This window comes from Halichondria panicea, chromosome 5 (genome assembly GCF_963675165.1).
Source record: "Halichondria panicea chromosome 5, odHalPani1.1, whole genome shotgun sequence".
Taxonomy (NCBI): Eukaryota; Metazoa; Porifera; class Demospongiae; order Suberitida; family Halichondriidae; genus Halichondria; species Halichondria panicea.
Window position 1 is genome coordinate 6994233 of NC_087381.1, and position 27990 is coordinate 7022222.

At 41.2% G+C, this 27990-nt stretch overlaps 4 protein-coding genes and 1 long non-coding RNA gene across 7 annotated transcripts in view; 4 read left to right on the forward strand and 1 right to left on the reverse strand.

The window, feature by feature from the left end:
• The window catches only part of LOC135336007 (proline-serine-threonine phosphatase-interacting protein 1-like), a 54747-nt gene extending 53779 nt beyond the window's left edge, over positions 1-968 (forward strand). The window contains exons 10-12 of the mRNA XM_064531768.1: positions 101-229; positions 472-554; positions 615-968. Coding sequence (XP_064387838.1) covers positions 101-229; positions 472-554; positions 615-794 — 392 coding nt within the window. The 3' untranslated portion in view covers positions 795-968. The remainder of the gene's footprint in view (positions 1-100; positions 230-471; positions 555-614) is intronic.
• Positions 1-27990, forward strand: part of LOC135335843 (uncharacterized) — a gene marked incomplete in the record, with an annotated part of 743773 nt that overhangs the window by 167847 nt on the left and 547936 nt on the right.
• On the reverse strand, positions 1098-3999 carry LOC135336119 (uncharacterized). 3 transcript variants are annotated; one of them, XR_010394727.1, is made up of 4 exons: positions 3963-3998; positions 3704-3848; positions 1537-1800; positions 1098-1485 (listed from the first exon to the last, which is right to left on the reverse strand). It is a non-coding gene; the product is annotated as an uncharacterized LOC135336119 (long non-coding RNA). The 3 variants fall into 3 exon arrangements; XR_010394726.1 differs by having other exon boundaries at positions 1537-3848; positions 3909-3999; XR_010394725.1 differs by having other exon boundaries at positions 1537-3848.
• On the forward strand, positions 10122-11827 carry LOC135336078 (protein fem-1 homolog A-like). The gene is made up of 4 exons (XM_064531869.1): positions 10122-10389; positions 10623-10715; positions 11404-11505; positions 11554-11827. The coding sequence occupies exons 1-4, from the start codon at positions 10356-10358 to the stop codon at positions 11745-11747; spliced, it is 423 nt and encodes a 140-aa protein (XP_064387939.1). The 5' UTR covers positions 10122-10355; the 3' UTR covers positions 11748-11827.
• Positions 20545-27721, forward strand: LOC135336333 (death-associated protein kinase 1-like). The gene is made up of 11 exons (XM_064532093.1): positions 20545-20584; positions 20633-20737; positions 20811-20915; positions 23356-23460; positions 23509-23613; positions 24241-26516; positions 26613-26685; positions 26740-26846; positions 26915-27126; positions 27176-27288; positions 27393-27721. The coding sequence occupies exons 1-9, from the start codon at positions 20545-20547 to the stop codon at positions 27068-27070; spliced, it is 3072 nt and encodes a 1023-aa protein (XP_064388163.1). The 3' UTR covers positions 27071-27126; positions 27176-27288; positions 27393-27721.

A 27990-nucleotide genomic window follows, 5' to 3' on the forward strand; every position in this document is an offset into this window, starting at 1 on the left:
GAGTGTCACTATATAACTGTGGGTGTGGCTTGAGTACTTGTGTTCATCATGTACTCTTGTTATTAATTGTATGATGTTTGTTATGTGTAACTTTCCATAGGCACTCGTACTGGAGTGGGTGTGTCCCTGTCAAGCTCACACATCCCACCCCCTCCACAGAAGGCACTCCCGCCCACACCTATTGATGCTATTAGTCGAGGTCAAGCTGTAGCGCCTGATGCTCCTGATGGTGAGTTCTAGTATACCTATAATATCCTGATACATGTATGTTGTGTAATATCCTAACATGTCGTAGTTCCTGAAATGTTCAGTAGAAGTTATATTCTAGAGATGGAATATTTTGGCCTATTTTAATAAAATACCATGATTAATACGTCTATAGTAGTATCCTGAGAGTATCTTGAGAGTATCCTGACATGTCCTATAGTATACTAAAGTATTTTATAAGTATCCTGACTTATCCCCATACAGTGTACTCCACCATTGGGGAAACCATGAACCAACCATACGCCCCTGAAAGTGATTACTACTCTGCTCCTAAGCAACACGACACGGTTCGTGTGTGTATATAACTAGTCATGTGATCCACTATATGCCCCGCGCCCTTTCTCCAGGTGGTAGCCGTGTATGCGTACGAAGCACAGGGCAGTGAGGAGCTGGAGTTAGTCGAAGGGGACGTAATTACCCTCATATCTCGAGAAGATGATGTCTGGTGGTGTGGTCAACTCAGTGACGGGAGGAAGGGGATGTTCCCCTCAGCTTATGTGCAAGGTCTCGAGGGAGATGACCCCTAGGAACATACGACCCTATATCACATGACTTGTGTTTGTGTCACATGACTTTTAGTATTATTATTATTAGCCACTAGAGTTTTATTGTAGTGATCATTACATTAATTGTAGGTTTTTTTGTATTAGTTTCAGCGTACGTGTACATGTGTTGCCATGACAATTGTGTGTGCTTGTGAATTCCATTATTTTTAGCATTTTAATACTCTGGCCAGGGTTAGGTTAGGTATAGCCCATGTATTATCTATGATGTAATCAATGGCAGATTTAACTGTTTGCGTTCTGGCAAAGATCGTGTGCATTTAATAGTTTTGTTGTGTGATCAAAAATTCATTTTCATTCTAAGAGTAAAATGTACAATAAAATAAAAATAATTACAAAACCTATATTGATGGGTGTTATAACTCCACCCATCAAACAAAATGTTTTTTTTATTTCTTCCTCTGTACTTCCACCCAAATACACCACATGTCGGAAAGGAAGAGTGATCAGCTAGTGACAAGGTTAAACTTGAACATACCAATAGTAGCTGCACCAGTGTGGCCATAGCTCCACGTTTTTTTGATACCACATGCATGTGAGGGAGAGAGAGTGATCAGTGACAAGGTGAAACTTGAACATACCAATAGTAGCTGAGCAAAACATCTCCCCACCAGTGTAGCCACACCCCCTCCACCAGTGCATGTAGCCATGGCTCCTGCAAGCAATCGTGAAATGTGCGCATATACAGCAATGTAGAAGTTCTTACCTGCCGAGGAGCCACACACTGTTATTATTGAAGATGCAATTACACGTATCAGATAGTTAATTGCTGAGGAATGAGATAGCACAAGTGATAGCAACAATCACCTACCAGTGTGGCCACACCCCCTCCACCAGTGTAGCCATAGCACCTGCAAGCTATCATGAAATGTTTGATATTCACAAAGGGTTAATAACCTCACCTGTGTAGGGGACACACTGCTTACCACAACACACACACACACTTTATTGTCTTCTCAAGGCACAGTAGCTGTGGAGAGAAAAGAAAATGTGCCAACATGAGTGGATATTGGTCAGTGCACAAGGTTTGCTGTGGAGGAACACATGACAAGAGTTAGCAAAATAATTGTTAGCCAAGCCAACCCAACAACAGCCATGCACAGACGATTGCAACCACATTCAGCAGTGTCAACAAACACCAAACCAACTGCCAACGTGTAGAGAGAAGATGATGAGAATTCCAACAACTAATTAATTTTCACGACAATGTCACAAACAAAATCACCATTCAGATCATTGTTATCAATACAGCCATCCAGTTTCACCATACAGACCAACACTCAGCACAAACCAGTGTGCAGAGGAAGACACTCCCACAATCAACCAACCACATAATTAATCTTTGAAACAATTCAACCACAGGAGGTCAATTTGTTTATTTCCAGACTAACACCACAACATTAATTTTGACCAATTCTTTAATTACCCATCATTAGCAAGGGGCCACCTACAACCCTACCGTGCATGGGCTTGTAAGTACTGCAACTGTACTGGTTGAGGATAGTTCAACAGAGGATTGAGCTGAGGAGCAGTAGGTTGCAGGGAAGTACCGTCTGCCTGTCCAAACCAGCCAATGGATTGACGGGTACAACAGTTAGTGTGCTAACCGTGTACCAAGCAATCGCTTCAACCCCTCTTGACTGACCGGAGTCCTCACACCCCCTCCAAGGAGGGCGGCTGCCGTGCTGTTTTCACCAAAGCTGATACTCACAACAGATGCTCGTCCGTTCAGTACACTACAGGTCCACGACACTGACGTCAAACCACTGGCTGGGTTCAGATAGACAGAAGACACTTTCCTGCAACCTGCTATTCCTCAGCTCAATCCTCTGTTGAACTATCCTCACCAGTAGTCACAGTATTGACAAGCCCATGCCATAACTAAGGGAACACCACCAGTAGTTTCCTTGCCCAAGGGACTAATACAATAAGGGCATAATAAACTAAAGGGACCCTGTGACTGTGAGCACAGAAGTAATCAACCAGAATGTGTGGGATGGTTCAACAACAGTAGACTCACAGAGACAACACCTCCTTGCTCTTGAAGCCCTTGTCGACTCCAGTTGCAACAAGCCTGGCACGCAAGGCTTGCACAAGTGCTCAAGACTACTCTTCACTAATCCAGTCAAAGGCTACAGTTCCTTTGGCACACCTAGGGTTTAGTTAAAGCCTGAACTTACCAATTCCATGTGTAGTAGGGACATCCTAAAAAAGCCGATTAGCATAAGCCAAGAAGCAGCAGTTGTCTAACGCTAGCTATTTTCTAATGAGCCTAGCTAACTGACTCTATTGGAACTGATAACGAGATCTCAACACTCCCTATTATGGCAGGATATGCTCCCGGAGGAACATACCCTGTGCTGGTCTCCCCTTAGGCAGGTACTAACAGCAGAGTGCTCCCTCTGGTAGACTTAAGTGCCATGAGTAATCCATCATTGCACCCCGAAGGCTGGTTCGACAACGGTTACAAGAACAAGATGCTGCTGTCCTGTGACTTGACTGTTGAAGAACCTTCCACACACATTCTGATTGGTTACTCCAGTGCTACGGACACCACTCCCCCCCCCCCAAAGGGTTCAAGGCCATGCAGAGTAATAGACTCTTAGCCATGCGTACACTCACGTAAGGCGAGGCCCTAACTATTTATCTACTAGCTAGCGCAGTGCTGGCAAGCATGTTACTATTAATAGCTGCATGGCCTACACACAATCACAGTCATAAAAAGAGGCCACAGTAAAGCATGCAAATCATTAATCAAACATCAACAACAGATTCAAGTCAACAATAAGCCTCAACAAAACAAAACCACCTAAATGAAAGCAGTTAGTTAGTTACACACACTGATGTGTCTATTCTCTTGCAAGGATGGTTACCTTATTCCAATGTGAGGCCCGAACACGTACATCATGTGGATGATCTGTTCTTGTCTGACTGCAACATTAATTCGATCTGTGTAGAGTCTAGTCATGCACTGCATGCTATTGCTGCTGCTCGCGCGCTCAGCGCTTCATAAAAATCCTGAGGAACAAAATAATTAGTAAGCACAGAATTATAAATACAATTGCAACAATCTGTTACCCAACAATCAAACTGACACTAGCAGAAGATCAGCAAGAGAGCGGAAGAACTCACCGTCTTCTTGTAACATGTCCACGAGGGCAACTACTGGTGCACGGCTTAGCAACCAATCAGAATAGAGCATTGAGCTGCTGCATAGAGATATGAGCTGCGCATGCGCATTCATGCAACCACTATGAGAGCACTTGTGGCCGCAAAAACCCACCCCAGTTTACACAAGTACATTGGAAGAGAAAGGTGTTTACTATAATTAATTTATCACCAGACATAGTGCAACACATGAACACAACAAATGATCGGAATTGATAATGTTAGTTACAGTTGTTCTGGGACAGTTCAGTACTAGCAGCATTCACTTCAGCAGGACACTCACTGTTGAGTGCACACACTAGTGACATCAGCTCACCTCTCAGCCCTAGGAGGGGGATATAACAGAGGGGGGGGGGGGGGCAGAGAACAGGGTGGTATGATAGAGGGGGGGGGGGGGGGAACAGAGAACATCCCTATAGGATAAGGGACAGAGAACAGGCAATATAATAAAGGCAGTAGGCCAGGGTTGAATAGCCATAGGCTCACACATACTGAGAGTAGTGACTCAAGCTGTGAGGTTGGAATGAGGTCATGTGCCAGCACCATGAGGACAGTGGAGAGGTGACTCATCACCTTGAGAGGCATCGAGTAATGCATGTACAATCACTATTCTGAGCACACACATTACAGGCTCTCAAAGATATCTACCAAAATGACTGAATTCTACAGTAGCTGAGATAACTTACAGTAGCTAGTGTTCCTGTTGGAGAGCAAGTGTTGGAGACAGCTATAGACAGTAGCAGCTTCCTCCATATCCTTCACCAGTGGGCAAGATCTTGGACCCAAGATTTCCCGGAAGATCTAAGGCCAAGTATATATACAGTCACATTGATTGGGATGGATCAAAGCCGGTACCGGTATTGTTCAATGCTGGTCTCTTCTGTGTTTTGATGTGCATGTTCTATATCAGAGAGTACGAAGAAAAACAAAGTGTAGCAGAGTACCACGAATATGCCAAAAGAATATACGGCATCAAAACCGCGAACGATAAAATTAATGATAAATGAACTCTATTAACTGTTTGAACATGTTGTGTTGTTGTGAGATATATTGTGTTCATGCTGAGAATGATAGTGCAGAAGCTTGTAATTACCCTGGTGTGTCACCATAATTATAGGCCTATAAGAAACACTTCATGAAACCTTGTGTACAAGGGAGTACTAATGATATTTACCCTGGACATGTGCACTGAGTCCAGCCATATGGCTGCACAAACACTCTTAGACTTAGGGATGGTCCAGGATCTAGCCAAAGAGATCACTAACTTTCCCTGAGGCGGCTGGTGTTGCAAGTGAACCAGATATTTTTTTATGACAGGATCACAGCCACAGGTGGTGCTTACAATGACAATGCATATCTAGCTAGTCACACCTTTGTTCATGGCTGCCTACAGAATGAGAAGTGTGTGTATGTCAATATTGGATACTTACAACCAGGTACATGTATAAATACTGTTTGTGATTGTTGCCAGTTTGTAGCTAGTTTTGGCACTAAGTAAAGATGTGTGTTTTGTCTGTTTGGGTTCTATAGGTATTACACTTATAGAAAGCATCTTTCAACACAATGCAGTTTACTAGTGCAGTGACTGTATATACTGTTAGATGATATTAGTATATTGGTGTTTCCTCTGTTTGTACTTGTTTCCTGTCTTTGTATGTTCTACGTGATAAATTTGTGCTAGCCCAGTTCTGTGCTGTCCTGTGCTCTATGACTTGATATACCTGTTATCAAATATCATCATAGTTATTACAAATAGTATCATCATGCACAGTATAATTATTATTACTTGTGTTTGCAAGGATATGATTGGAGACACCATCACTGGCAGTAGCAAGACACTAACCTTTGCCCTCACCATTGTACAAGTCTTGTCAAATAATTGTGTATAATAGTGGCGAATTTTCAGGGGAAAAATATTCATGTTGAGCAATTTAGTCAGTTTGCGTGGATAATATTTTCATGGTTGCTACTTGCACTTGCACTGCAGGTAAAGGTGGGCAAGGTCGCTTCAATTGCATGTGGGTAAATATTCGTTCCAATGTTCAACGACGAATATTTTGCCCCCCGGAAATCACCAGCTATATATACGGTCAGGTATGTGCTCCTGATACGGATAGTTCATTTCTATCATTAATTTATAGGTGCATGATAATCAAACCATTATTTTGCCAACAATCTTGAACTACTATACTGCATGTAGTACACTCTGTCCTACATGCTATATACCTGGTGTTCAAGTGTCCTAATTGAACAGCTCAGCAAAACTTCAAAGGATAGTCGCATTCATGACACTATCCAATCTACCACAGAATCCAATATCAACATTGACAAGTTGATAGCATGCTCCCTTACAGTTTACAACAGCGTTGGGCTATACTATACTTACTTTATGACTATGTGAAGGTGTTTGTGTTGTTGTGAGGTATACATTGTGTGTGCTGAATGATAGTCCAGAAGCCTGTAATGACTTTATAGTGTTGAGTGTATCCTGTGTTGTGTGAAGTATGTGTATACTTAGCCTCCTTAACTATAACCTCCCCTGAAGAGAACTTCCCTGATGAAGAGTGGCCTGGGATATCGAGGCTAGTGTATACTAAGAGTTCATTGCCTAGTCCCTGATGTGTTAGCCTTGAGGTCACTGCATGTATACTATATCTTACCTATTACTATATCTTACCTATTACTATATCTTACCTTTAGACAAGACTACTTCTTATGGTCATTCACACGAGTTAGAAAATTAATGATAAAATCTACTAAGAATTGATTATTATAGCTAGTATTTGTAACGCATCCCATCCATTCATGAGAACAATAATTATTTATCAAATTGATTATTATGGTCTCCACTGAGAATCGAGTATAAGTGCATGGCATCCCGTGAATATGTATAATGTGAGCTGGTGTTGGGTTGCAGGTTTGTGCATTGTTGTTATTCTTAGATGTGGGTGGTTGGTTTTAGTGGTTCCGGCATATATTTGCATCATCCTTTCCTGTGTGGTGTACTGACGTGACATTGTTTGGTATACTAGTATAGTGTGTAGTGACCAACGATGATTTGACCAATCATAATTACTGTCAGTCTGAGTGTTGTGTAGATCTATATAGAGTTGGTGAGAAGCTACTTTATACAAGAATCAGGTAAAAATTGCTAATAATTATGTGCTAGTACTCAATCAATCTTTTTGTTACTGAATACTATGTTGTGTTATCTGGAACTGGATGGCTTAGATGACCACTCCAGTGGGTTCAGATACGATTTACTTGTTGCACACCTGTTGTTCGAATATCAACAGTTACATGATCATAAATGTATTTACTAAACAGGTCTGATCAGGAGTACATTGGTCTGATCCATCCGCTTTTGAGACTAAGCCGTCACTATTATGAGGTGATCATCATTGGCACTTGGTATGAATTTGCTCACCAATCCTCTCCCTTGAGTCAACGCACACTTTGTGAATCTATTGTGTATTAATTGCAGAAGTTGAAAGTTGTTACTATCACTAAAGCTGTGGCTGCTACTGATGATATTGGTCGTATGCAAGCCTTGAGTAAGCTAGTGAGGTTACAGAGACATTGGAAGCAAGTCACTGTCTGAAATGAGGTTAGTGCATGACACCACTGTTGTTTCACTGTTTATGTCAGCTATTAATATCAGTCGTCATGGTTACAGACACTTCACGGCTATTGTATATCGTATATTTACCACAACATTATCACATGCACACCCAAACACTAACTAATCAATGATGGCTGCACTTATCTTATCTCCCCATAGTGACTACCTTGCTGAACAACTCTACAAGGCTAGTTGGAATGGCTGTAACCGAGAAGTGCTTGAGCCACTACAGAGAGGAGCTCCACCCAACAGTGACTACTACACTAGAGAGCATAATGGATGGACTCCACTACACAGGGCATGTGCTAACAACAATCTCCGCATTGCAGAACTACTAATCAAGTTTGGGGCCATAGTAGCTGCTACAAGTAACAGTGGTAGGACCACCTTACACTCGGCATGTCTCTACAATTGTAAAGCCACTGCTGAGCTGTTACTGGAGCAACACTGTCCCACAGGTGAGCCTGGGTGTTAGTCCAGCTGTGTTAGTAGGTGTCTGTCATCATCTTGTCCAGGTGTGTGGCAGTGACCACCATTGTAGCTAGCAAAGCAGTAGGTACATTTGAGAAGTTATTGTACAATTAATGGTGGCCACTATGTAACGTACTTACAAACACTTTTTACCATGTTTCATGGTCTGGTAGGTACAGGGTTATCCCATTATGGAAATACAAGTACCTGCAGCAGATAAATTTGACAACATTTGAAGTTTGGCAACTTGAAGAATAATTATATAATTTAATTGCAGATTGTAAATTTACAATTTTATACTGTTAATGACGTTTACGTATCTATTGTATACAAACCATAACATTGTAGACATGGTTTTTATAATTATTTTATATATAATATATATAATTTATATTCTCTTACCGTATTTTAGAGATATTTTCCAAAGCATCCAAAATATTTTGTCATTGGTTTGACTTGTTTGTATGTTGTGTCAATGTCTGGGTGAGTGCTAGCACACAGTAAACCACATGTACTGTCAGTTCATGTGCTCCTGTTCAACCAACCATGCAGATATCCAGAACATAGATGGACATACTGCTGCTGATACGGCCAGATGGCAGGGGTACCATGCCTTGGCTGACTATGTGGAGGGGTTCCAGCCTGGACCTAGAGGTGAGTTGGTCATCAGCTGTTGTACACAGTAGTCAGTAGGTATCTAGTGAGTTGCATGGTCAGTACAGCTAGATCAGTGGTTTCCGTGTGATGCCGTTCATGCACCTTCCATATGTGTTAAATCTCATGCAGTTAATTAGTGATCAGTTTCTTTGAAGGTGCATGTTGGGAATGTGTTAATTTTGTAAATAGTGTAATATGATTGGTCACAATGTCTATAATCTCAATCTAGCAACATTTGCATCCATAGTTTATATTATTGCCCTCCGGCAGTTTACTTGTACAGTGCAATACCACATGCAGTGTATGACTAGACAATGACAATGCCTCAGGTTAGCCTCGATTCCAGGCCGCTCTTCCTAGAAGAGAGAGCCTGGTATCGACTGTTTGCACATGCGCCACCTATTACCCAGAAAGTGGGTAATTCGGATACCATTGTATTTGCTCAGTAAAACAATGACGTCACAACGAACGGAAGTGGATTGAAGAAAGTGGATAGAAGTGTGATTGTGAAGGTTTCTAGCCCGTGTGATAGCATTCTAATAGCTACCCTTAGCCTACTATGTTGACAAAGGACTCACAGCCTTTATGAAGAGTATTCTTTGTCTGTATATGTTATTCAGGATATAATTTGGGTAAAATTCAGTGTAATGGGAAACATTACGGGAATATTATCCAATAATTTTGCGCATGCGCGAACAGTCAGTAGCAGGTCTAGGCCTTGTGAAGGAGGCTAGCCTCAGGTATGCCTTCTCAGTACACTCCATAATTATTCTACATGAGTCCCTTTGGCTTTAATACTTCCTTTTCTAACTATTATGTAGATCCTCTGTCCTCGTACCCAACACTGGAACAGCTGAGTCAGTTGGAATGTGACCAATGGCTTCAACTTGGTGTTCACTTGGGATTGGGCAATCACCAACTGGAAACCATAAAGAAGAGCCAACATCCCACAGCAGCAACTCTCCAGGCAGCCAAAATCAAGAATATTGACATGCAGTGGAAGGATATTGTGGAAGCGCTAGTGAGCATTGGAGAGTACAAGTTGGCAGAGAGTGTGTGCACTCAGCAAGGTCAGTAAATGATTGCTCCTGTTTTATTACTAACATTCTTGTATGGGAAACTACTCCGTAAGCTTGTGTAGACTTTTTCTCTTTTGCTGTAGAGTAAACAACCGATTATCATTTTCGAGTACTTGTTTTGAGGACAGCAGCTCAGAGCACTAAGTGGAGTGACAAGGCCAAACGTTCAACTATTCTAGTTCCAACATAGCCACGATTTTTCGAACTCTCTCTCTCGTATCAACAGAAGGCGCTCTAAAGAGGTAGCTACAATGCATGACCGTAATTTACAACAAGTAAACTATGTACAGCTCTGGTTTTGAGGTCTGACTGCAAGCCGTTAGACAATGGTGGCCTCTTGAAAAAGTGCAGTAGTGCCATAAAAATCCGAACAATTAATACCTTTTCTCCATTTTTTCCTAAGTTGCAGTTTTACGTTATGCATTGTAGCTAGCTCTGTAGAGTCTTCTGTTGATACAAGAGAGAGAGCGAAGATTTGTGGCTATGTTTGAACTAAATCTGTTCCAATAGTTGATTGTTTGGCCTGTCATGACCACTCCGCCGAGGAGGCTTTTTGCTGATCGTGGGTTCGGACTTGAATAGAGCCTTACCTAGTCTATATACCTATATGTACTATCAGCTTAGTGGTTTGAGCCGCTGTCTTCGAGAACAAGCGTTCGAAAATAGAAAATAGAACGTGTTCGATAATCGTTTGTTTACTCTATTCGTCTGTATTCACGTCTGCACTGTACAATGCAAGTAAACTTAACAATCGTATGCTGTCTTAATTAATGATGCTAACAATACCAACTGCAGGGGAAGGTGAGAGTGCTCTGTCAGTGAGTGCATTCTATGGCTGGCTAGACTGTGTCAAGCGTCTTGTGGAAACTGTGGGCCTCAATCCTAAAGGTGAAAATGGTACCTCAAGAACAAGTTTCATGTTCACTCCTATAGTTAGACTGAGCCCACAATAATCGCTTATCAACATAATCGAGGCTCATTTTGGATAATATTATGACTAATAACTAACTGGGGGCTCAGACAAACAAAAAGCAAATAAGTAGAGATTGTCTATAGGAGTGAAAGAAAAAAAAAATTTCTTGAGGTACTGTTTTGTCACAAATACCGTATATGCTTGATCAGGAGCCGCGGCTCACTTATATTTCGTGGATTGGCCTCTAAAAGCCATTTCGTTGCACAATGTTCGCGGAATGACTGCTTACCGGAAGCCACGCCTTTAAATATTTGCATGATAGCAGGTAATTCTTATTAACGAACACTTTTCGTGGACTTAATTTTCATCTGCAATTTGCAGTGGCGTAGGCAGAGGGTGGGCTGAGGGGCTAGAGCCCCCCCCCCTTTTGTGCTTTATCAACTCTTGAATTACTGCAATCTGTCCATGTATTCTGCATGCATATAGTTACTAGAATGATGTCATTGAATGGAAATGTGGGAAGGGCCATCTAATGCGCATGCTGACTGCTGAGAAAAAGTGATGATCTTTTTTTAAGGTGTTAAGTTCTGGTCCTGCTCAAATAATTTGAGCCCTGCCCTTCCCAAAATCCTGGCTACGCCACTGATTTGCTTGTATCCACAGTTGCAGTGAATCAGGCTGGAGACACTCCTCTCTCCCTTGAGTGTTCCCGTGGTGACCTGGAGATGATCAAGGCTCTCATCAACAAGCATGTTGATCCAAATAGTAAGTGTTTATCAGTGCTGTTACGTTGTTGATGGTGGTCTTCCACAGAGCCAGTCAACAAGGCTGGTGACACCCCACTCTCTCTGGCCTGTGCTAATGGCCACTTGGACACAGTCAAGTATCTTGTGAACCAGCATCATTGTGATCCTAAAAGTAAGTATTGGTACATACTTATGGTACATCAATTGCTGCATCACTCAGTACACTCGTACATGTACAGGTACAGTCAACAATGCTGGTGACACCCCACTCTCTCTGGCCTGTGCTAATGGCCACTTGGACACAGTCAAGTACCTTGTGAACCAGCATCATTGTGATCCTAAAAGTAAGTATTGGTACATACTTATGGTACATCAATTGCTGCATCACTCAGTACACTCGTACATGTACAGGTACAGTCAACAAGGCTGGTGACACCCCACTCTCTCTGGCCTACAAAAGTGGACACTGGGAAGTGGTCAAGTATCTCGCCATCACTCATCACTGTGATACAACAAGTAAAGTTTGTTCATGGTTGTCAATGAATGACCTGTTGGTTTTATCGCACTATTAAATTTTTCTCTTTATGGAATTGCATATTATTATTGATACCGTGTATATATAGCTGTAAGTTTGGCTATTATTAGCAGTTTTTAATTTGACGATTGCTGCAGGCATTATAAGTGCAAATGATGTACTGGGACTGATTATCAAGCTAATTGCATGCCATTGGTAATCTTTAATCCATGATTTGCCCAGTTTACCCGCTATAAGTTATAGCCTATAGCATGATATATATACTGTGGGACAGATTAAGGATTGAGGAAAAGTTCCCCTTTTCTGGATCTCAGCCAAGACACTACCCGAGGCGGCGCATAGGCGGCCTCGGTTACAGTAGTGTGTCTGTCGCTCAGTTTGTCTTACCTGGTGATTTAGGCATCACAATTTGTACATAGGGAAACTTGTAGCATTAAAACTAAGGTTTAAAATTTGGCAGATTTTGCAAAGAAGTCTTTGTTTCGCAGAAAAGGCGAGCTAACCCTAAGAAGCTTTTTGCGTACTCTACTAAACGCGGCTATTATTTGAAGCATTAATTACCGTAAGACCTCGATTTAAGGCGACACCCAGGAGCTTCGGCAATTTTCTGACCTCTAAAAGTGAGCGACAGCTGCGTTGACAATTATTTTTTAATGTCGCGTTCTAAGTATTATTTAGAACACACCTAGCCAAGATTAAGTGTTTTAATCTGCGTGCCGAGGATGGCCTCGAGGTTAACGTGGTGCTCGAGGCGCAGCCGAGTGCATTACGTAACCGAGAGGCCATCCGAGTGCACCAGCATTAAAACACGTGACTTGGCTAGGTGTGTTCTAAAGGATTTAGTGCTGTCACGTGAGCTCTAGCCTCGTGGCAGCTAGATCTAGCTACATTTTTAAGCAGTTGCTGGTGGCTAGCTAGCTAGCTAGACGTAATAGCAAGTTTTAGTAGATTTGTAGATCCAGTAACTGATGCAAAGGAGAAGGAGATACGATCTAAAGCTATCTGGACTGACTGGGCATGTTCTCGACTTATTTCTCCTGCTAACCAACAGTCCCGATCCCACTACTGGATATGCCTCCAGCTGATCCGGCTTACTGGATGGGAAACTTTGTGCACAAACTATAATTATGGCAATGAGTATCTGGTTTGCTCTTTTGGAAAGCTTTGATATTCGAAGCACCTTTGATGAAACGATTATATGGATCTGGCTTAGGTACAGGTATGTACATCTTCGAAGCAAGCTGAACCTATTTCTTCAGACGAAAAAGCGATGCTATGGTCAAGTCAGCAATTCGGTACACTTACTACACATGAAACAAGTCGAAACAATAACATTCATACTTTTCAGCTTTGCTTGTGTACATATTCAATCTGCTTGTATTATTATTATAATTATGATGACATTCAGATTCAATCTGCTTGTATTATGATAAAAAGTGTGCATTAACAAACCAACTTAAAGCACACTTAAGTGTGGATTAAGTTATTTAGTCCATGGTCACCTGACTACTTTCAGATAAGCTGATTGGCTGGAGATCATGTGATCAGCACTAAATAGAGGTAAATATAGCCACTCCGATCCCTAGCCTCGATTGTAGCCCACTGGAAACTCAGTGTTTTAAGCGGCCTAAAATCGAGGCAAGTAGACTCTATAAAGTTACCTCCAATTAGATGCGACCCTCTAAATATGCGACACCAGGGCTTCAATAAAATTTTTCAACCTCCGACTTCTGGCTTCGTAATTATTAAAAAGTGTTGATTTAAACCGAGATCTTACAGTAGCCCAGCTAGATGCGGCTATTATTCGAAACATAAGCCAATAATTGCTGTGATCCTAGTCCACAGTGCACTAAAACCCTGTTTTCAAATGTTTCAGCATGCCTCCAGTCTGGTTTAGCTCCTGAGTTACTGTGCTACAGTTAATTCAGTCATACATGATATTCATCACTACATGCACTGTATTATATCACTCTTCTGGTTTCTTTATAATCATGTCATGTCACCAGCCGAGGGTTTGCACTTTAGTGCTCTAGTTATTTTTAGTGATGGCATTAATTTTTGTGAACATTCTTTAACTGTATTCCGTGGTAAAGTTGTAATCCATGTCACGAACATTAATTTAAGAATAGTAGCCCATGCTGTAAATATTTGATGTTTTGATTTAGTTTCCTTTCATCAGTTGGTTGTCCACTTAAAATGTAAACCTTTGGGTAACTCGATAACTATAATATGGTTTCACGGTCGGAGCAGCAATCCACACCACAGAGGCTGTCTTAGACTAGTTGACTAACCTTCGAATAAAGGACAGTTTGAGAGTTTTGTCCTCTGGTGGGACGTTAATTCATATCAAAGACTGTTCCAGCGTGCATGTGTACAATTGACTCCTTCACACTCACAAGAATTGCTTTGGAAAAATGCTGCTGGAGCTCATGCCAACTCAACCTGCATGCTTTCACTATCCACCACCAACCCATTATTATATCTTGTTTGCGTGTTTCTTCCATACTATATATACTCTCAGAATTTCAAGTAGAATTGCATAAGACATGCACCCACCCAGAATGATGAGTTTGAGCAAGTAGCTAAATGTTCAAAGCAGTTTAGTGAGTAGCTAGTTAGACCAAAGGTTAGATTCTTCTCTTTGCTGGTACCAAGAGCAGAATTTGTCTTATCTACAAACAATTATATCAGTTGCGTCTACAGGATTCCTTGCCTTGATTGGTTTGCTGTTCCTTGTGTATAGAGAATGTACTTGATATAATACAACTATCTAGAAATAATTTTTATGACCTACATTGTGTCCATCACATCATGAGCAACGAATACGTGAACGTATTCAGCAAAACTAACTTTCCCTACCATCTTATTAATTTTTTAATGATTGTATTTGTGTCACTCACTGTCTATGGTAACTGCTATCAGTGAAACAGAACAATACATTATTATAGCCACCTCGATATGAGGCCGTGGTATATATAATTATGATGGACGTATATATATTCGAATAAAATGTCACTGTTTGGGAAAATACGTTTAGTCCCTTCTTGTGCCTATGAATTTCTTAGAAAATAATGTGGGCGTATTTTCATGAGGGTACGATACATAAACCAATGCATGTGCTGTTAACTTTTTTCTAGTGTCCACAATTTGCTTGTATCCACAGTTGCAGTGAATAAGGCTGGAGACACTCCTCTCTCCCTTGAGTGTTCCCGTGGTAACCTGGAGATGGTCAAGGCTCTCATCAACAAGCATGTTGATCCAAATAGTAAGTGTTTATCAGTGCTGTTACGTTGTTGATGGTGGTCTTCCACAGAGCCAGTCAACAAGGCTGGTGGCACTCCACTCTCTCTGGCCTGTGCTAATGGCCACTTGGACACAGTTAAGTATCTTGTGAACCAGCATCATTGTGATCCTAAAAGTAAGCATTGGTATATACATAATTATGATACATCAATTACTGCATCACTCAGTACACTCGTACATGTACAGGTACAGTCAACAAGGCTGGTGACACCCCACTCTCTCTGGCCTGTGCTAATGGCCACTTGGACACAGTCAAGTATCTTGTGAACCAGCATCATTGTGATCCTAAAAGTAAGCATTGGTACATAATTATGGTACATCAATTGCTGCATCACTCAGTACACGTACATGTACAGGTACAGTCAACAAGGCTGGTGACACCCCACTCTCTCTGGCCTGTGCTAATGGTCACTTGGACACAGTCAAGTATCTTGTGAACCAGCATCATTGTGATCCTAAAAGTAAGCATTGGTACAAAATTATGGTACATCTAATTGCTGCATCACTCAGTACACTCGTACATGTACAGGTACAGTCAACAAGGCTGGTGACACCCTACTCTCTCTGGCCTACAAAAGTGGACACTGGGAAGTGGTCAAGTATCTCGCCATCGTTCATCATTGTGATACAAAAAGTAAAGTTTGTTCATGGTTGTCAATGAATGACCTGTTGGTTTTATCGCACTATGAATTGCATATTATTTTGATACCGTAGCTGTAAGTTTGGCTCTATTATTGGCAGTTTTTAATGCTGCAGGCATAATTATTATAAGTGCAAATGATGTACTGGGACTGACTATCAAGCTAATTGCATGCCATTTGTAATCCTTAATCCATGATTCGCCAATCACCAAGTTTACCCGCTATAAGTAATAGCCTATAGCATGATATATATACTATGGGACAGATTGAGGATTGAGGAAAAGTTCCCCTTTTCTGGATCTCAGTCAAAACACTAGATAAAGTTATTAACCCGAGGCACGTATAGGCGGCCTCGGTTACAGTAGTCTGTCTGTGTGTCTGTGTGTCCGTGTGTGTGTCTATCGCTCAGTTTGGCTTACCTGGTGATTTAGGCATCACAATTTGTACGTAGGGAAACTTTAGCATTAAAACTAAGGCTTAATATTTTGCAGTATTGCAAAAAAGTCTTTATTCCGCAGAAAAGGCGAGCTAAACCTAAGAAGCTTTTTGCGTACTACTAAATGCGGCTATTAATTACTGTAAGACCTCGATTTAAGGTGACCATCCAAATATGTGACACCCAGGAGCTTCAGCAATTTTTTGACCTCTAAAAGTGAACGACAGCTGCGTTGACAATTATTTGTTAATGTCGCGTTCTAAATAGAGGTAAATATAGCCACTCCCTTGGCTCGATTGTAGCCCACTGGAAAATCAATGTTTAAATAGCAGACGATCTCTAGTTGAAGCTGAAGAGCAAGATTTCATCCATTTTAAGCGGCCTAAAATCGAGGCAAGTAGACTCTATAAAGTTACCTCCAATTAGATGCGACCCTCTAAATATGCGACATCAGGGCTTAAATATAATTTTTCAACCTCCAAAAGAAGCGACCTCTGGCTTCGTAATTATAAAAAAGTGTCGCTTTAAGCTAGATGTGGCTATTATAAAACATTAGCCAATAATTGCTGTGATCCTAGTCCACAGTAGTGCACTAAAACCCTGTTCTCAAATGTTTCAGCATGCCTCCAGTCTGGTTTAGCTCCTGAGTTTCTGTGCTAGACAGTTAATTCAGTCATACATGATATTCATCACTACATGCACTGTATTATATCACTCTTTTGGTTTATTTATAATCATGTCATGTCACCAGCCGAGGGTTTGCACTTTAGTGCTCTAGTTATGCCTCGAGGCGTAGCCGCACGAGGGATACGACTGTGTGTGTGTCTCTGTGTGTGTGTATTCCAGCTGTAACTGCTCAAATTGCTCAACGGTTGCAATGCGACGAAAACTAACAGCTTCTATAGGCTCTTAGCCACGTTCTCTTGGATTTTGATTCGTGGATTAGCAAACTAAAGCCTAAAACAGCTAGCTAGCATTAGTAGCCATTTGTGAAATTGATCTCTTAATACAGGAATATTCCAATGATGTAATTGCCTGCAAACCAGTCTCCATACTCACTCAGGTGGAAAATTAGGTGGGAACAGGAGTATGAATGTATTCATAATTATACACTCCTGGTGGGAATTAGCTGCAAGACAAGGTATAGTATTGTAATATAATGTGTGTGTTGTACTGTGTTCTCACTGAAGCTTTATAGTATTGGTGAGTACGTTCTGTGTTGTACCAAGGGCGTATTTAATAAAACACAAGTAGTCTATGTAGTACAGTACATGTATAGATTGTCTACAATTGCATGGAATAACTTCGTCATCGGTATTGACTACATTGAGCGATATAGATCTAGTGTATGTTATCAGCAACATTTTATCACTTGGGTTCGTTCATGCACATGACCTTCACGTATCATAATTAACAGTTACATTAACTGTGCTATGAAAACAATACACTCACGAGGACAATGACACAGTGGCGGATCTAGAATTCTTGAAAGGGGGGTTCCAGGGTTCTGAGCGGATCAAGGACCTAAAAAAAAGGTCATACTTCTTCGAAACAGTGAGCATGCGCATTAACAGACCAAATTTTTCCTAAAAAAAAGGGTCATCACTTTTTATAAGCAGTCTGCATGCACTATACACACTGGAGAATTTTAACCTTCACAGTCACTGAAACTGCACAGACAAAGCTTCGCAGCACTAACAAGGACTAAAGGTAAGTGAGAAGTGCATGTGAAAGCTAGTAAGATAAGAACAACTTGCTAACGAGCCTCCCACTCACTTCTTTCTCAAAGGGGGGTTCAATTGAACCCAAAGAACCCCCTCTGGATCCGCCACTGATGACAATGATATAAACAGATAATTATAATCATTATCTATCTACATATTCACCTACAACGTAATACATGCAAGAGACTGAGTCGAGTCGCAGCCAGTAGGCTACTGGCTGTGAGTGTAGCTATAGCTAGCGAGTTTAAGAGTATGTATGCAGTGGCATAGCCAGAGGGATTCAGAGGGTGCTCCAGCACCCCCTCTGGCCTCAGACTCTGCTCCACAAGTTCCTTTTACTAACTAGCTAAGCTAGCTAGCTAGCTGATATGAGATCGAGAGTACTAGTACTAGAGCTCTATTGTCACAACTCAAAACAATGCATTTTATAGGACATCTTCAATTGAAGATGTGGCTTAACCACCAGTACCTCAAAGCAGCAGTATATATACCCTAATTTCTTTAGCCAGATTGTGTTAGAATCAATCTCAGAGCATGTAACAACAAAAATTTTCTGGGGGAGTGCCCCCAGACCCCCCCTGTTGGGGCGAATGCGCAGAGCGCACTGGTAATTTGAACAATCCATTCATCCAGCACCCCCCCTCTCAAATCCTGACTACACCCCTGGTATGGTAAAGTCAAAACTAATATTATAACATTTAGTAAGAAGTATTAAGCTTATAGATCTACATACACAGTATACAGTGTGAAGGCATAATCTCAGTCATGGAATAATAATATCACTATTATCAGTACAGTTTGATCCCTAAAAACTACATTCCATTCAATACCAGATGTGTCATCCACCGCCAGAAACTTGTCAGAGACTGAGTGGCTATAGGTAACCATGGAATGACTGGACAAGAGCCAGGAGAAACAGAGCTTTCATGAGCTTCATGAGCTTGATAATCATGCACGGGAAGCGAAGCCATCGTTGAGTAATAAAATTGAAAGGTCAAAGTTTGGAATATTCCTGTATTTAGTCGCTTCGATCTCTTTGGACACACCCTTTAATTATTCCTGTGGATGTAATGCGCATTCGCGCTCATTCCCCACGTGTGAGAAAATAATATCTAAGATCCAGATCCAGATCCTCCTTGCAGAATCATCTTTTTCTTGAGGGCCTGGTAAGGCACAAAACACTACCATAATTACAACAACAATATGCATGTACACAAGTCTTTTAGAAAGCGAGCGAAAGCATAACATGGCGAGAGGCATTAGCAAGCGCACGCTTGCAACACTCGTTATTTTTAGTGATGGCATTAATTTGAGAATAGTAGCCCATGCTGTATGTTTTGATTTAGTTTCCTTTCATCAGTTGGTTGTTCACTTAAAATGTAAACCTTTGGGTAACTCCATAACTATATGGTTTCACGGTCGGAGCAGCAATCCACGCCACAGAGGCAAATTATTCCTGTCTTAGACTAGTTGACTAACCTCCGAATAAAGGACAGTTTGAGAGTTTTGTCCTCTGGTGGGAGGTTAATTCATATCGAAGACTGTTCCAGCGTGCATGTGTACAATTGACTCCTTCACACTCACAAGAATTGCTTTGGAGAAGTGCTGCTGGAGCTCATGCCAACTCAACCTGCTTTCACCATCCACCACCAACCCATTATTATATCTTGTTTGCGTGTTTCTTCCATATTATACTCTCACAATTTCAAGTAGAATTGCATAAGACACCCACCCAGAATGATGAGTTTGAGCAAGTAGCTAAATGTTCAAAGCAGTTTATAGTGAGTAGCTAGTTAGACCAAAGGTTAGACTTTATATACTCTTTGCTGGTACCAAGAGCAGAACTTGTCTTATAAATATCTCCAAACAATATCAATGCCTACATGATACCTTGCCTTCATACCTTGCCTTCATTGGTTTGCTGTTCCTTGTGTAGAGAATGTACTTGATATAGTACAACTATCTAGAAATAATTTGTATGACCTACAATATGTTCATCACATCATTCGCAACGAATACTTCTCACGTATTCAGCGAAACTAACTTTCCCTACCATGTTATTAATTTTCTAATGATTGTATTTTGTGTCACTCACTGTCTGTGGTAACTGCTATCAGTGAAATAGAACAATACTACAATTATAGCCACCTCGATATGAGGCCGTGGTATATATTTGATGGACGCATATAATTATATTCGAGTAAAATCTCACTGTTTGGGAAAATATACTTAGTCCCTTCTTGTGCCTATAAAGTTCTTAGAAAATGGTGAGTATATTTTCACGAGGGTACGATACATGGACCAATGCATGTGCTGTTAACTTTTTTCTAGTGTCCACAATTTACTTGTATTCACAGTTGCAGTAACTAAGGCTGGAGACACTCCTCTCTCCCTTGAGTGTTCCCGTGGTCACCTGGAGATGGTCAAGGCTCTCATCAACAAGCATGTTGATCCAAATAGTAAGTGTCTATCGGTGCTGTTACATTGTTGATGGTGGTCTTCCACAGAGCCAGTCAACAGTGCTGGTGACACCCCACTCTCTCTGGCCTGTGCTAATGGCCACTTGGACACAGTCAAGTATCTTGTGAACCAGCATCATTGTGATCCTAAAAGTAAGCATTGGTGTATACATAATTATGGTACATTAATTGCTGCATCACTCAGTACACTCGTATACATGTACAGGTACAGTCAACAAGGCAGGTTACACCCCACTCTCTCTGGCCTACAAAAGTGGACACTGGGAAGTGGTCAAGTATCTCGCCATCACTCATCACTGTGATACAAAAAGTAAAGTTTGTTCATGGTTGTCAATGAATGACCTGTTGGTTTTATCGCACTATTAAATTGCATTTTATTATTGATACCGTAGCTGTAAGTTTGGCTCTATTATTGGCAGTTTTTAATGCTGCAGGTATAATTATTATAAGTGCAAATGATGTACTGGGACTGACTATCAAGCTAATTGCATGCTATTGGTAAACTTTAATCCATGATTCATCAATCGCCAAGTTTACCCGCTATAAGTTATAGCCTATAGCATGATATGTATACTATGGGATAGATTGCCCTTTTCTGGATCTCAGTCAAGACACTAGATAAACTTATTAATCCGAGGCGCGTAGGCGGCCACGGTTACAGTAGTCTGTCTGTGTGTCTGTGTGTCTGTGTGTCCATGTGTATGTCTGTCGCTCAGTTTGGCTTACCTTGTGATTTAGGCATCACAATTTCTACGTAGGGAAACTTGTAGTAAGGCTTAAAATTTGGCAGATTTTGCAAAGAAGTCTTTGTTTCGCAGAAAAGACGAGCTAAACCTAAGAAGCTTATATACTACTAAACGCGGCTATTATTTAAAACATTAGTTACCGTAAGACCTCGATTTAAGGTGACCCTCCAAATATGCTACACCCATGAGCTTCAACAATTTTTTGACCTCTAAAAGTGAATGACAGCTGCGTTGACAATTATTTTTTTATGTCGCGTTTTAAATAGAGGTAAATATAGCCACTCCCTAGCCTCAATTGTAGTCCACTGGAAAATCAGTGTTTTTGAGCGGCCTAAAATCGAGGCAAGTAGACTCTATAAAGTTACTTCCAATTAGATGTGACCCTCTAAATATGCGACATCAGGGCCTCAATATAATTGTTCAACCTCCAAAAGAAGCGACCTCTGGCTTCGTAATTATTAAAAAGTGTCGCTTTAAATCAAGATCTTACAGTAGCCCAGCTAGATGAGGCTATTATTCGAAACATAAGCCAATAATTACTGTTGGCTTTGTGTGTTTGTGGAAAAGGGTTGATACAATAGAAAGCTAGAAAATTGTGTCTGGTTTGTCTCTGTTAGCTGACTCTGGGATCCTACTCAAGGAGCCATACTTCTCTGCATGAGACTCCAGGCTTCTTTGCTGTGATCCTAGTCCACAGTGCATATATCTATCTATGAACCACTAAAACCCTGTTCTCAAATATTTCAGCATGCCTCCTAATCTGGTTTAGCTCCTGAGTTGCTGTGCTAGACAGTTAAGTCATACATGATATTCATCACTACATGCACTGTATTATATCACTGTTCTGGTATTTTTATAATCATGTCACCAGCCGAGGGTTTGCACTTTAGTGCTCTAGTTATTTTTTTAGTGATTTGTGTGAATATTCTCTAACTGTATTCCGTGGTAAAGTTGTAATCCATGTCACGAACATTAATTTGAGAATAGTAGCCCATGCTGTAAATATTTGATGTTTTGATTTAGTTTCCTTTCATCAGTTGGTTGTCCACTTAAAATGTAAACCTTTGGGTAACTCCGTAACTATATGGTTTCACGGTCGGAGCAGCAATCCACGCCACAGAGGCAAATTATTCCTGTCTTAGACTAGTTGACTAACCTCCGAATAAAGGACAGTTTGAGAGTTTTGTCCTCTGGTGGGAGGTTAATTCATATCAAAGACTGTTCCAGCGTGCATGTGTACAATTGACTCCTTCACACTCACAAGAATTGCTTTGGAGAAGTGCTGCTGGAGCTCAAGCCAACTAAACCTGCTTTCACCATCCACCACCAACCCATATATCTTGTTTGTGTGTTTCTTCCATTTATACTCTCACAATTTCAAGTAGAAATGCATAAGACACCCACCCAGAATGATGAGTTTGAGCAAGTAGCTAAATGTTCGAAAGCAGTTTAGTGAGTAGCTAGTTAGACCAAAGGTTAGACTCTACTCTTTGCTATAGTATACCAAGAGCAGAACTTGTCTTCAAACAATATCAATTGTCTACAGGATACCTTGCCTTCATTGGTTTTCTGTTTCTTGTGTATAGAGAATGTATACTTGATATAATACAACTCTCTAGAAATAATTTGTATGACCTATACAATGTGTCCATCACATCATGAGCAACGAATACTTCTCACATATTCAGCAAAACTAACTTTCCCTATACCATGTTATTAATTTTCTAATGATGGTATTTTGTGTCACCTACTGTCTGTTGTAACTGCTATCAGTGAAATAGAACACTACATTATTATACTATAATTATAGCCACCTCGATATGAGGCCGTGGTATATATATTTGAGTAAAATATCACTGTTTGGGAAAATACGCTTAGTCCCTTCTTGTGCCTATACAGTTCTTAGAGAAAATGGTGGGAGTATTTTCACGAGGGTACAATACATAAACCAACGCATGTGCAGTTAACTTTTTTCTAGTATCCATAATTTGCTTGTATCCACAGTGGCAGTGAATGAGGCTGGAGACACTCCTCTTTCCAGTGCGTGTTACCGTGGTGACCTGGAGATGGTCAAAGCAAGTATCATCAGCAAGCATGTTGATCCAAATAGTAAGTGTTTATCAGTGCTGTTACGTTGTTGATGGTGGTCTTCCACAGAGCTAGTCAACAAGGCTGGTGACACCCCACTCTCTCTGGCTTACAAAAGTGGACACTGGGAAGTGGTCAAGTATCTCGCCATCACTCATCACTGTGATACAAAAAGTAAAGTTTGTTCATGGTTGTCTATGAATGACCTGTTGGTTTTATCGCACTATTAAATTGCATTTTATTATTGATACCGTAGCTGTAAGTTTGGCTCTATTATTGGAAGTTTTTAATGCTGCAGGCATAATTATTATAAGTGAAAATGATGTACTGGGACTGGCTATCAAGCTAATTGCATGCCATTGGTAATTTTTAATCCATGATTCGCCAATCACCAAGTTTACCCGCTATAAGTTATAGCCTATAGCATGATATACATATACTATGGGACAGATTGAGGATTGAGGAAAAGTTCCCCTTTTCTGGATCACAGTCTAGACACTAGATAAAGTTATTAACCCGAGTATCATCATTTATGTTGGAAGTTTGCATTGTATAAATGAAGTTTATATATAAACATTACGAAGTGACAATCCTATAGCCGTCTCGAGTATAACGGACGTTACTAAATTCATTCCTTGCTATTACGTCTAGTTATAATGAGTGCACCCAATACCCAATACCTGAGTCTGTTGTGGTTGGGTAGAAATGTAATTATATAATTATAGACTGTGTGCATGTATAGTTATATAGTTGTTTATACTAACATTTACCATGCATCACTAACTTCTGGTACTATTTTAGGTTTTCTATTACTAGCCGTAAAGCATGACGATGATTCAAAAGTGGAGTTTTTATTGGCAGAATGCCACAGTGATCCGAATGTGACCGACAAAAAAGGCAAGACACCTCTCGATTTGGCCAACGACCCTAAGATCATAAAGCTACTCTTGAAACACGGAGTCAAGGCTGCCAATGTCTACAAGGAACACAGCAAGCTCATCGGAAAGCTCTCCTCCGAGCGACCCCCACACCTTCCTCTGTCTGTGCTCATCATTGGTGATGGTGGCGTGGGGAAGAGCACTCTGTTGAAGTCCTTTCTGAGCCCAAAAAGGTTTTGGTCTAAACTACAGAAGGAAAAACCTGTAGGCGGTGTCGATGCAAAGACAGTGGGTATCATTCCATACGAAATATACACGAAAGAGTTTGGGAGAATCATCTATTTTGATTTTGCTGGCCAGAAAGAGTTTTACACGAGCCACTGTGCCATTCTGGAGAATGCTGTTCAAACCTCACCACCCATCATTATCCTCTGTGCTAATCTTGTAGAAAGTGAGCAGGCGATTATTGATTCCATGTATCGTTGGTTGACCCTCGTCCAAAACCAGTGCACCAATCTGAAAGGTAAAGCACACGTGATAGTAGTTGGTAGCCATGCCGACCAGGTGAAGGAAAAGGGAGAAGATCCACAAGCCAAAGAGAGCATCTTTGCCCCCATTATCAAGCAATTCCCAAAGTTTGAGTTCAAAGAGTTCATTCCAATGGATTGCCGCTTTGCTGATTCGAATGATATGACAAAAGCAAGAAAACAGATTCAGAAAAGCTCTGCTATTCTCCGCTCTCCAGAAACCATCAGCCTGAATGCTCACACTTTTTACATTTATCTTGCCGAAAGCTTCAAAGACGACCTTGCATTGTCATTGGGAAATGTCTACGAAAGAATTAAGAGCGATCTTAACGAGGATCTGTCAAAACGCACTCAAGATATTCTTTCTTTCATACCCAGCACCGTCCCTCACCTTGTAGAGATCTGTGACCAGCTGCATAAAAGAGGTCTCCTCTTGTTTCTCCGCAATGACAGCTCTCCAGAGAAGTCTTTCTTAGTGATTGACCAAGCAACACTTCTGTCCAGAGTCACTGGGACCGTGTTTGCTCCTGAAAGTTTCCGCCAGCACTGCAAACTAGCTTCAAGTACTGGAGTGGTGCCTTTGTCGAAATTCAGAAAAGAATTCGAAGGCTTCGACACGGAGATGCTGATTGCCTACATGTCACATTTAGAGCTGTGCTTCGAAATTATAGACATCCAAGTCTTGGATTTCATTTCGAAGGAGATTGCTTCTTCCACTGACAGAGATTCTTCTGTTCCTGAGTCTGACACTCGATACCTCTTCTTTCCAGGGCTCATTCGAATCGAAACTCCTGAGCAAGCTTGGAAAGACGCTCAAAGCATCAAGTACCACTTTGGTTGGATACTTGAAACCTCTCAAGATACCGAGTTTTTCGATCCTCGCTGCCTTCAGGTCCTCATTCTGAGGATAGTGTTCACGTTCCGCCTTGCCCCTGCTAGCAAAATATTGCACAATGTCCCTTCCCTACAAAGATTCTGCTCTGTGTGGAAGAATGGGATCTACTGGTGCAACGATGATGGGATCACCGCACACCTTGAGCTTGCTGAAAATGGCCGATCTCTTGTTCTGAAAATGCGCTCAGACACAGTTAGACCTGAAGGTTTTATTCATCGCTCCAGAATTGTGAGCACAATCCGTGAGACTGTTGAATGTTTTGGCCGCAATGTGAATGTGATTGAATCAGTGATTGATCCAGATGAAGTTGTCAAGCATCCTCTGAAAAATCCCTCTGACCTCCCATTGGTCAACATCAAAGATATTGCAGCAGCTGTCTCCTCTAACAGAGGCACAATAAAATCAACACAACAAGTTGCCTTTGCCTTCAAGCATCTCTTACAGTTTGAGCCGTACGCTGGCCTGGATCAAACCACCATACAGTGTATCCACAGTGACAAGAATGCCAAGAAAGATGAGAAAATCTCCACAGCTTTCATTTCATATTTTTCCAGCCAAATTTCTGACCCTGACAGTGAAGAACAGGATCAAGTAGTTCGAAACAGTCGCATGTACAGAAGAATTCTGAGCCCTTCCATTGCCAAAATTCCGCTAGTTAGTCCCAGACAGGAGGTGGTCCAGGCCCTTGAGATGTGGAGGAGTGAGACTGAGGGAACTTACAGCTGTCTGAGGGAGACTCTCAACAAGTACAGCGTCTTCACTGGGAGAAACCCTCTGGTGAGTGGAACTCATTTTCTCGTGTATATTTATAATTATAGTTTGTATGTGTATATTTGTAGTTAATATACACATTACTTGATCTAATGCATGCAGGACCTAGCGGGTGTGGCTCACAGCGAGGTTGATCTCTCTGTATTCCCAGAACCTCCTGCTACAGATAATACAGGTTTGTATGTTTTCATTTACAAGTTGTGACCTCATGGTTCATCACCACATGTAGGAGAAGACTTGCTCCCACTAGATAAAGTGAAGAATGCAGTCATTGCAATCACTGCTGACTGGTACAGTCTGGCAATACAGCTGGATATTGGCTACAAAACTAGAAAGGTAGAAATGTGACAATCATGTAATGCATGAGCGAATATTCATTACTTAGACATTGTTGTCATGTCCAGGTCATTGAGCGTGACCACCCATCGGCAGAAGCTGGGTTCCATGCCATGTTGCAGCACTGGGTGAGGAGACCCTCCCCTCCTCCCTCCTGGTCGGCCCTCATTAGAGCACTAAAGTGCCTCGTCATCAATCGAGCAGGATGTGTTGGGAGTATCTAGAGATGGTGAATCATCCATTCCCTCTCAGGATCAGCAAAACTTATTTGTCCAAAAAGGTTTGTACATAAATATAGCATTGATTTCAGCTTGACTTGCTTGCTACAGAGCCACTCAGTGTGGACCAGCACTTGAAGGTGGTGAGAGAGACCACCTGGGAAGCAAGAGCCAAATGGAAGTGTCTGGGAGAACAGTTGGGAGTTACGATGGGGAAATTAGATGTGAGGATTTTCCTTCAAAAAGTCCCTAATGTGCTCTATATAATTTTGTCGGTTAGACTATTGAGTAAGTATAAGTTGATCATGTTGTGATTTTCTTCCCACAGGAGATTCAGCACAACCATCCTCATGTAGCTGGAGCTTGTTTAACTGGCATGCTGGAGCACTGGTTGACCCAGACCGACCCTCCCCCCTCCTGGTCCGCTCTCGTTGAGGCTCTCAGATCTCCTGCTCTTGGTCGGGGGGACATTGCCAGTGAGATTGAGACTAGGATCACTACCACACCATAGACAAGTGGACACATGCATTGTTCGAACAATAACTATCTTAGTATTTATACAGTTCCTCTCTCAGACTTGAACACATGCAAGCACTGTGTATAGTATTGGTATAGTGTAGTGATTGTTAATTTGTATGCAATATATCGTTCGTTTATTGTTGTTATGTACAAATCTTTCATATTCAGTTTTCATAATTATGTGAACTGAACAATGTCATGTACATTATTATTGTTCAAAAAGTATATAAGTACATACATGAACTTAAACAGATGATCAGTGCATGTCTATAATACAGGTGAGGGTGCAGTCAGTGTTCAGCATCTGCCTTGTAGCAGAACAATAGCATAATATTTAGTATTAGCACAATAGAAGTTGTTATAAAATATACAGGCATGATCATATAATGTGAAACTGAACATCAAGT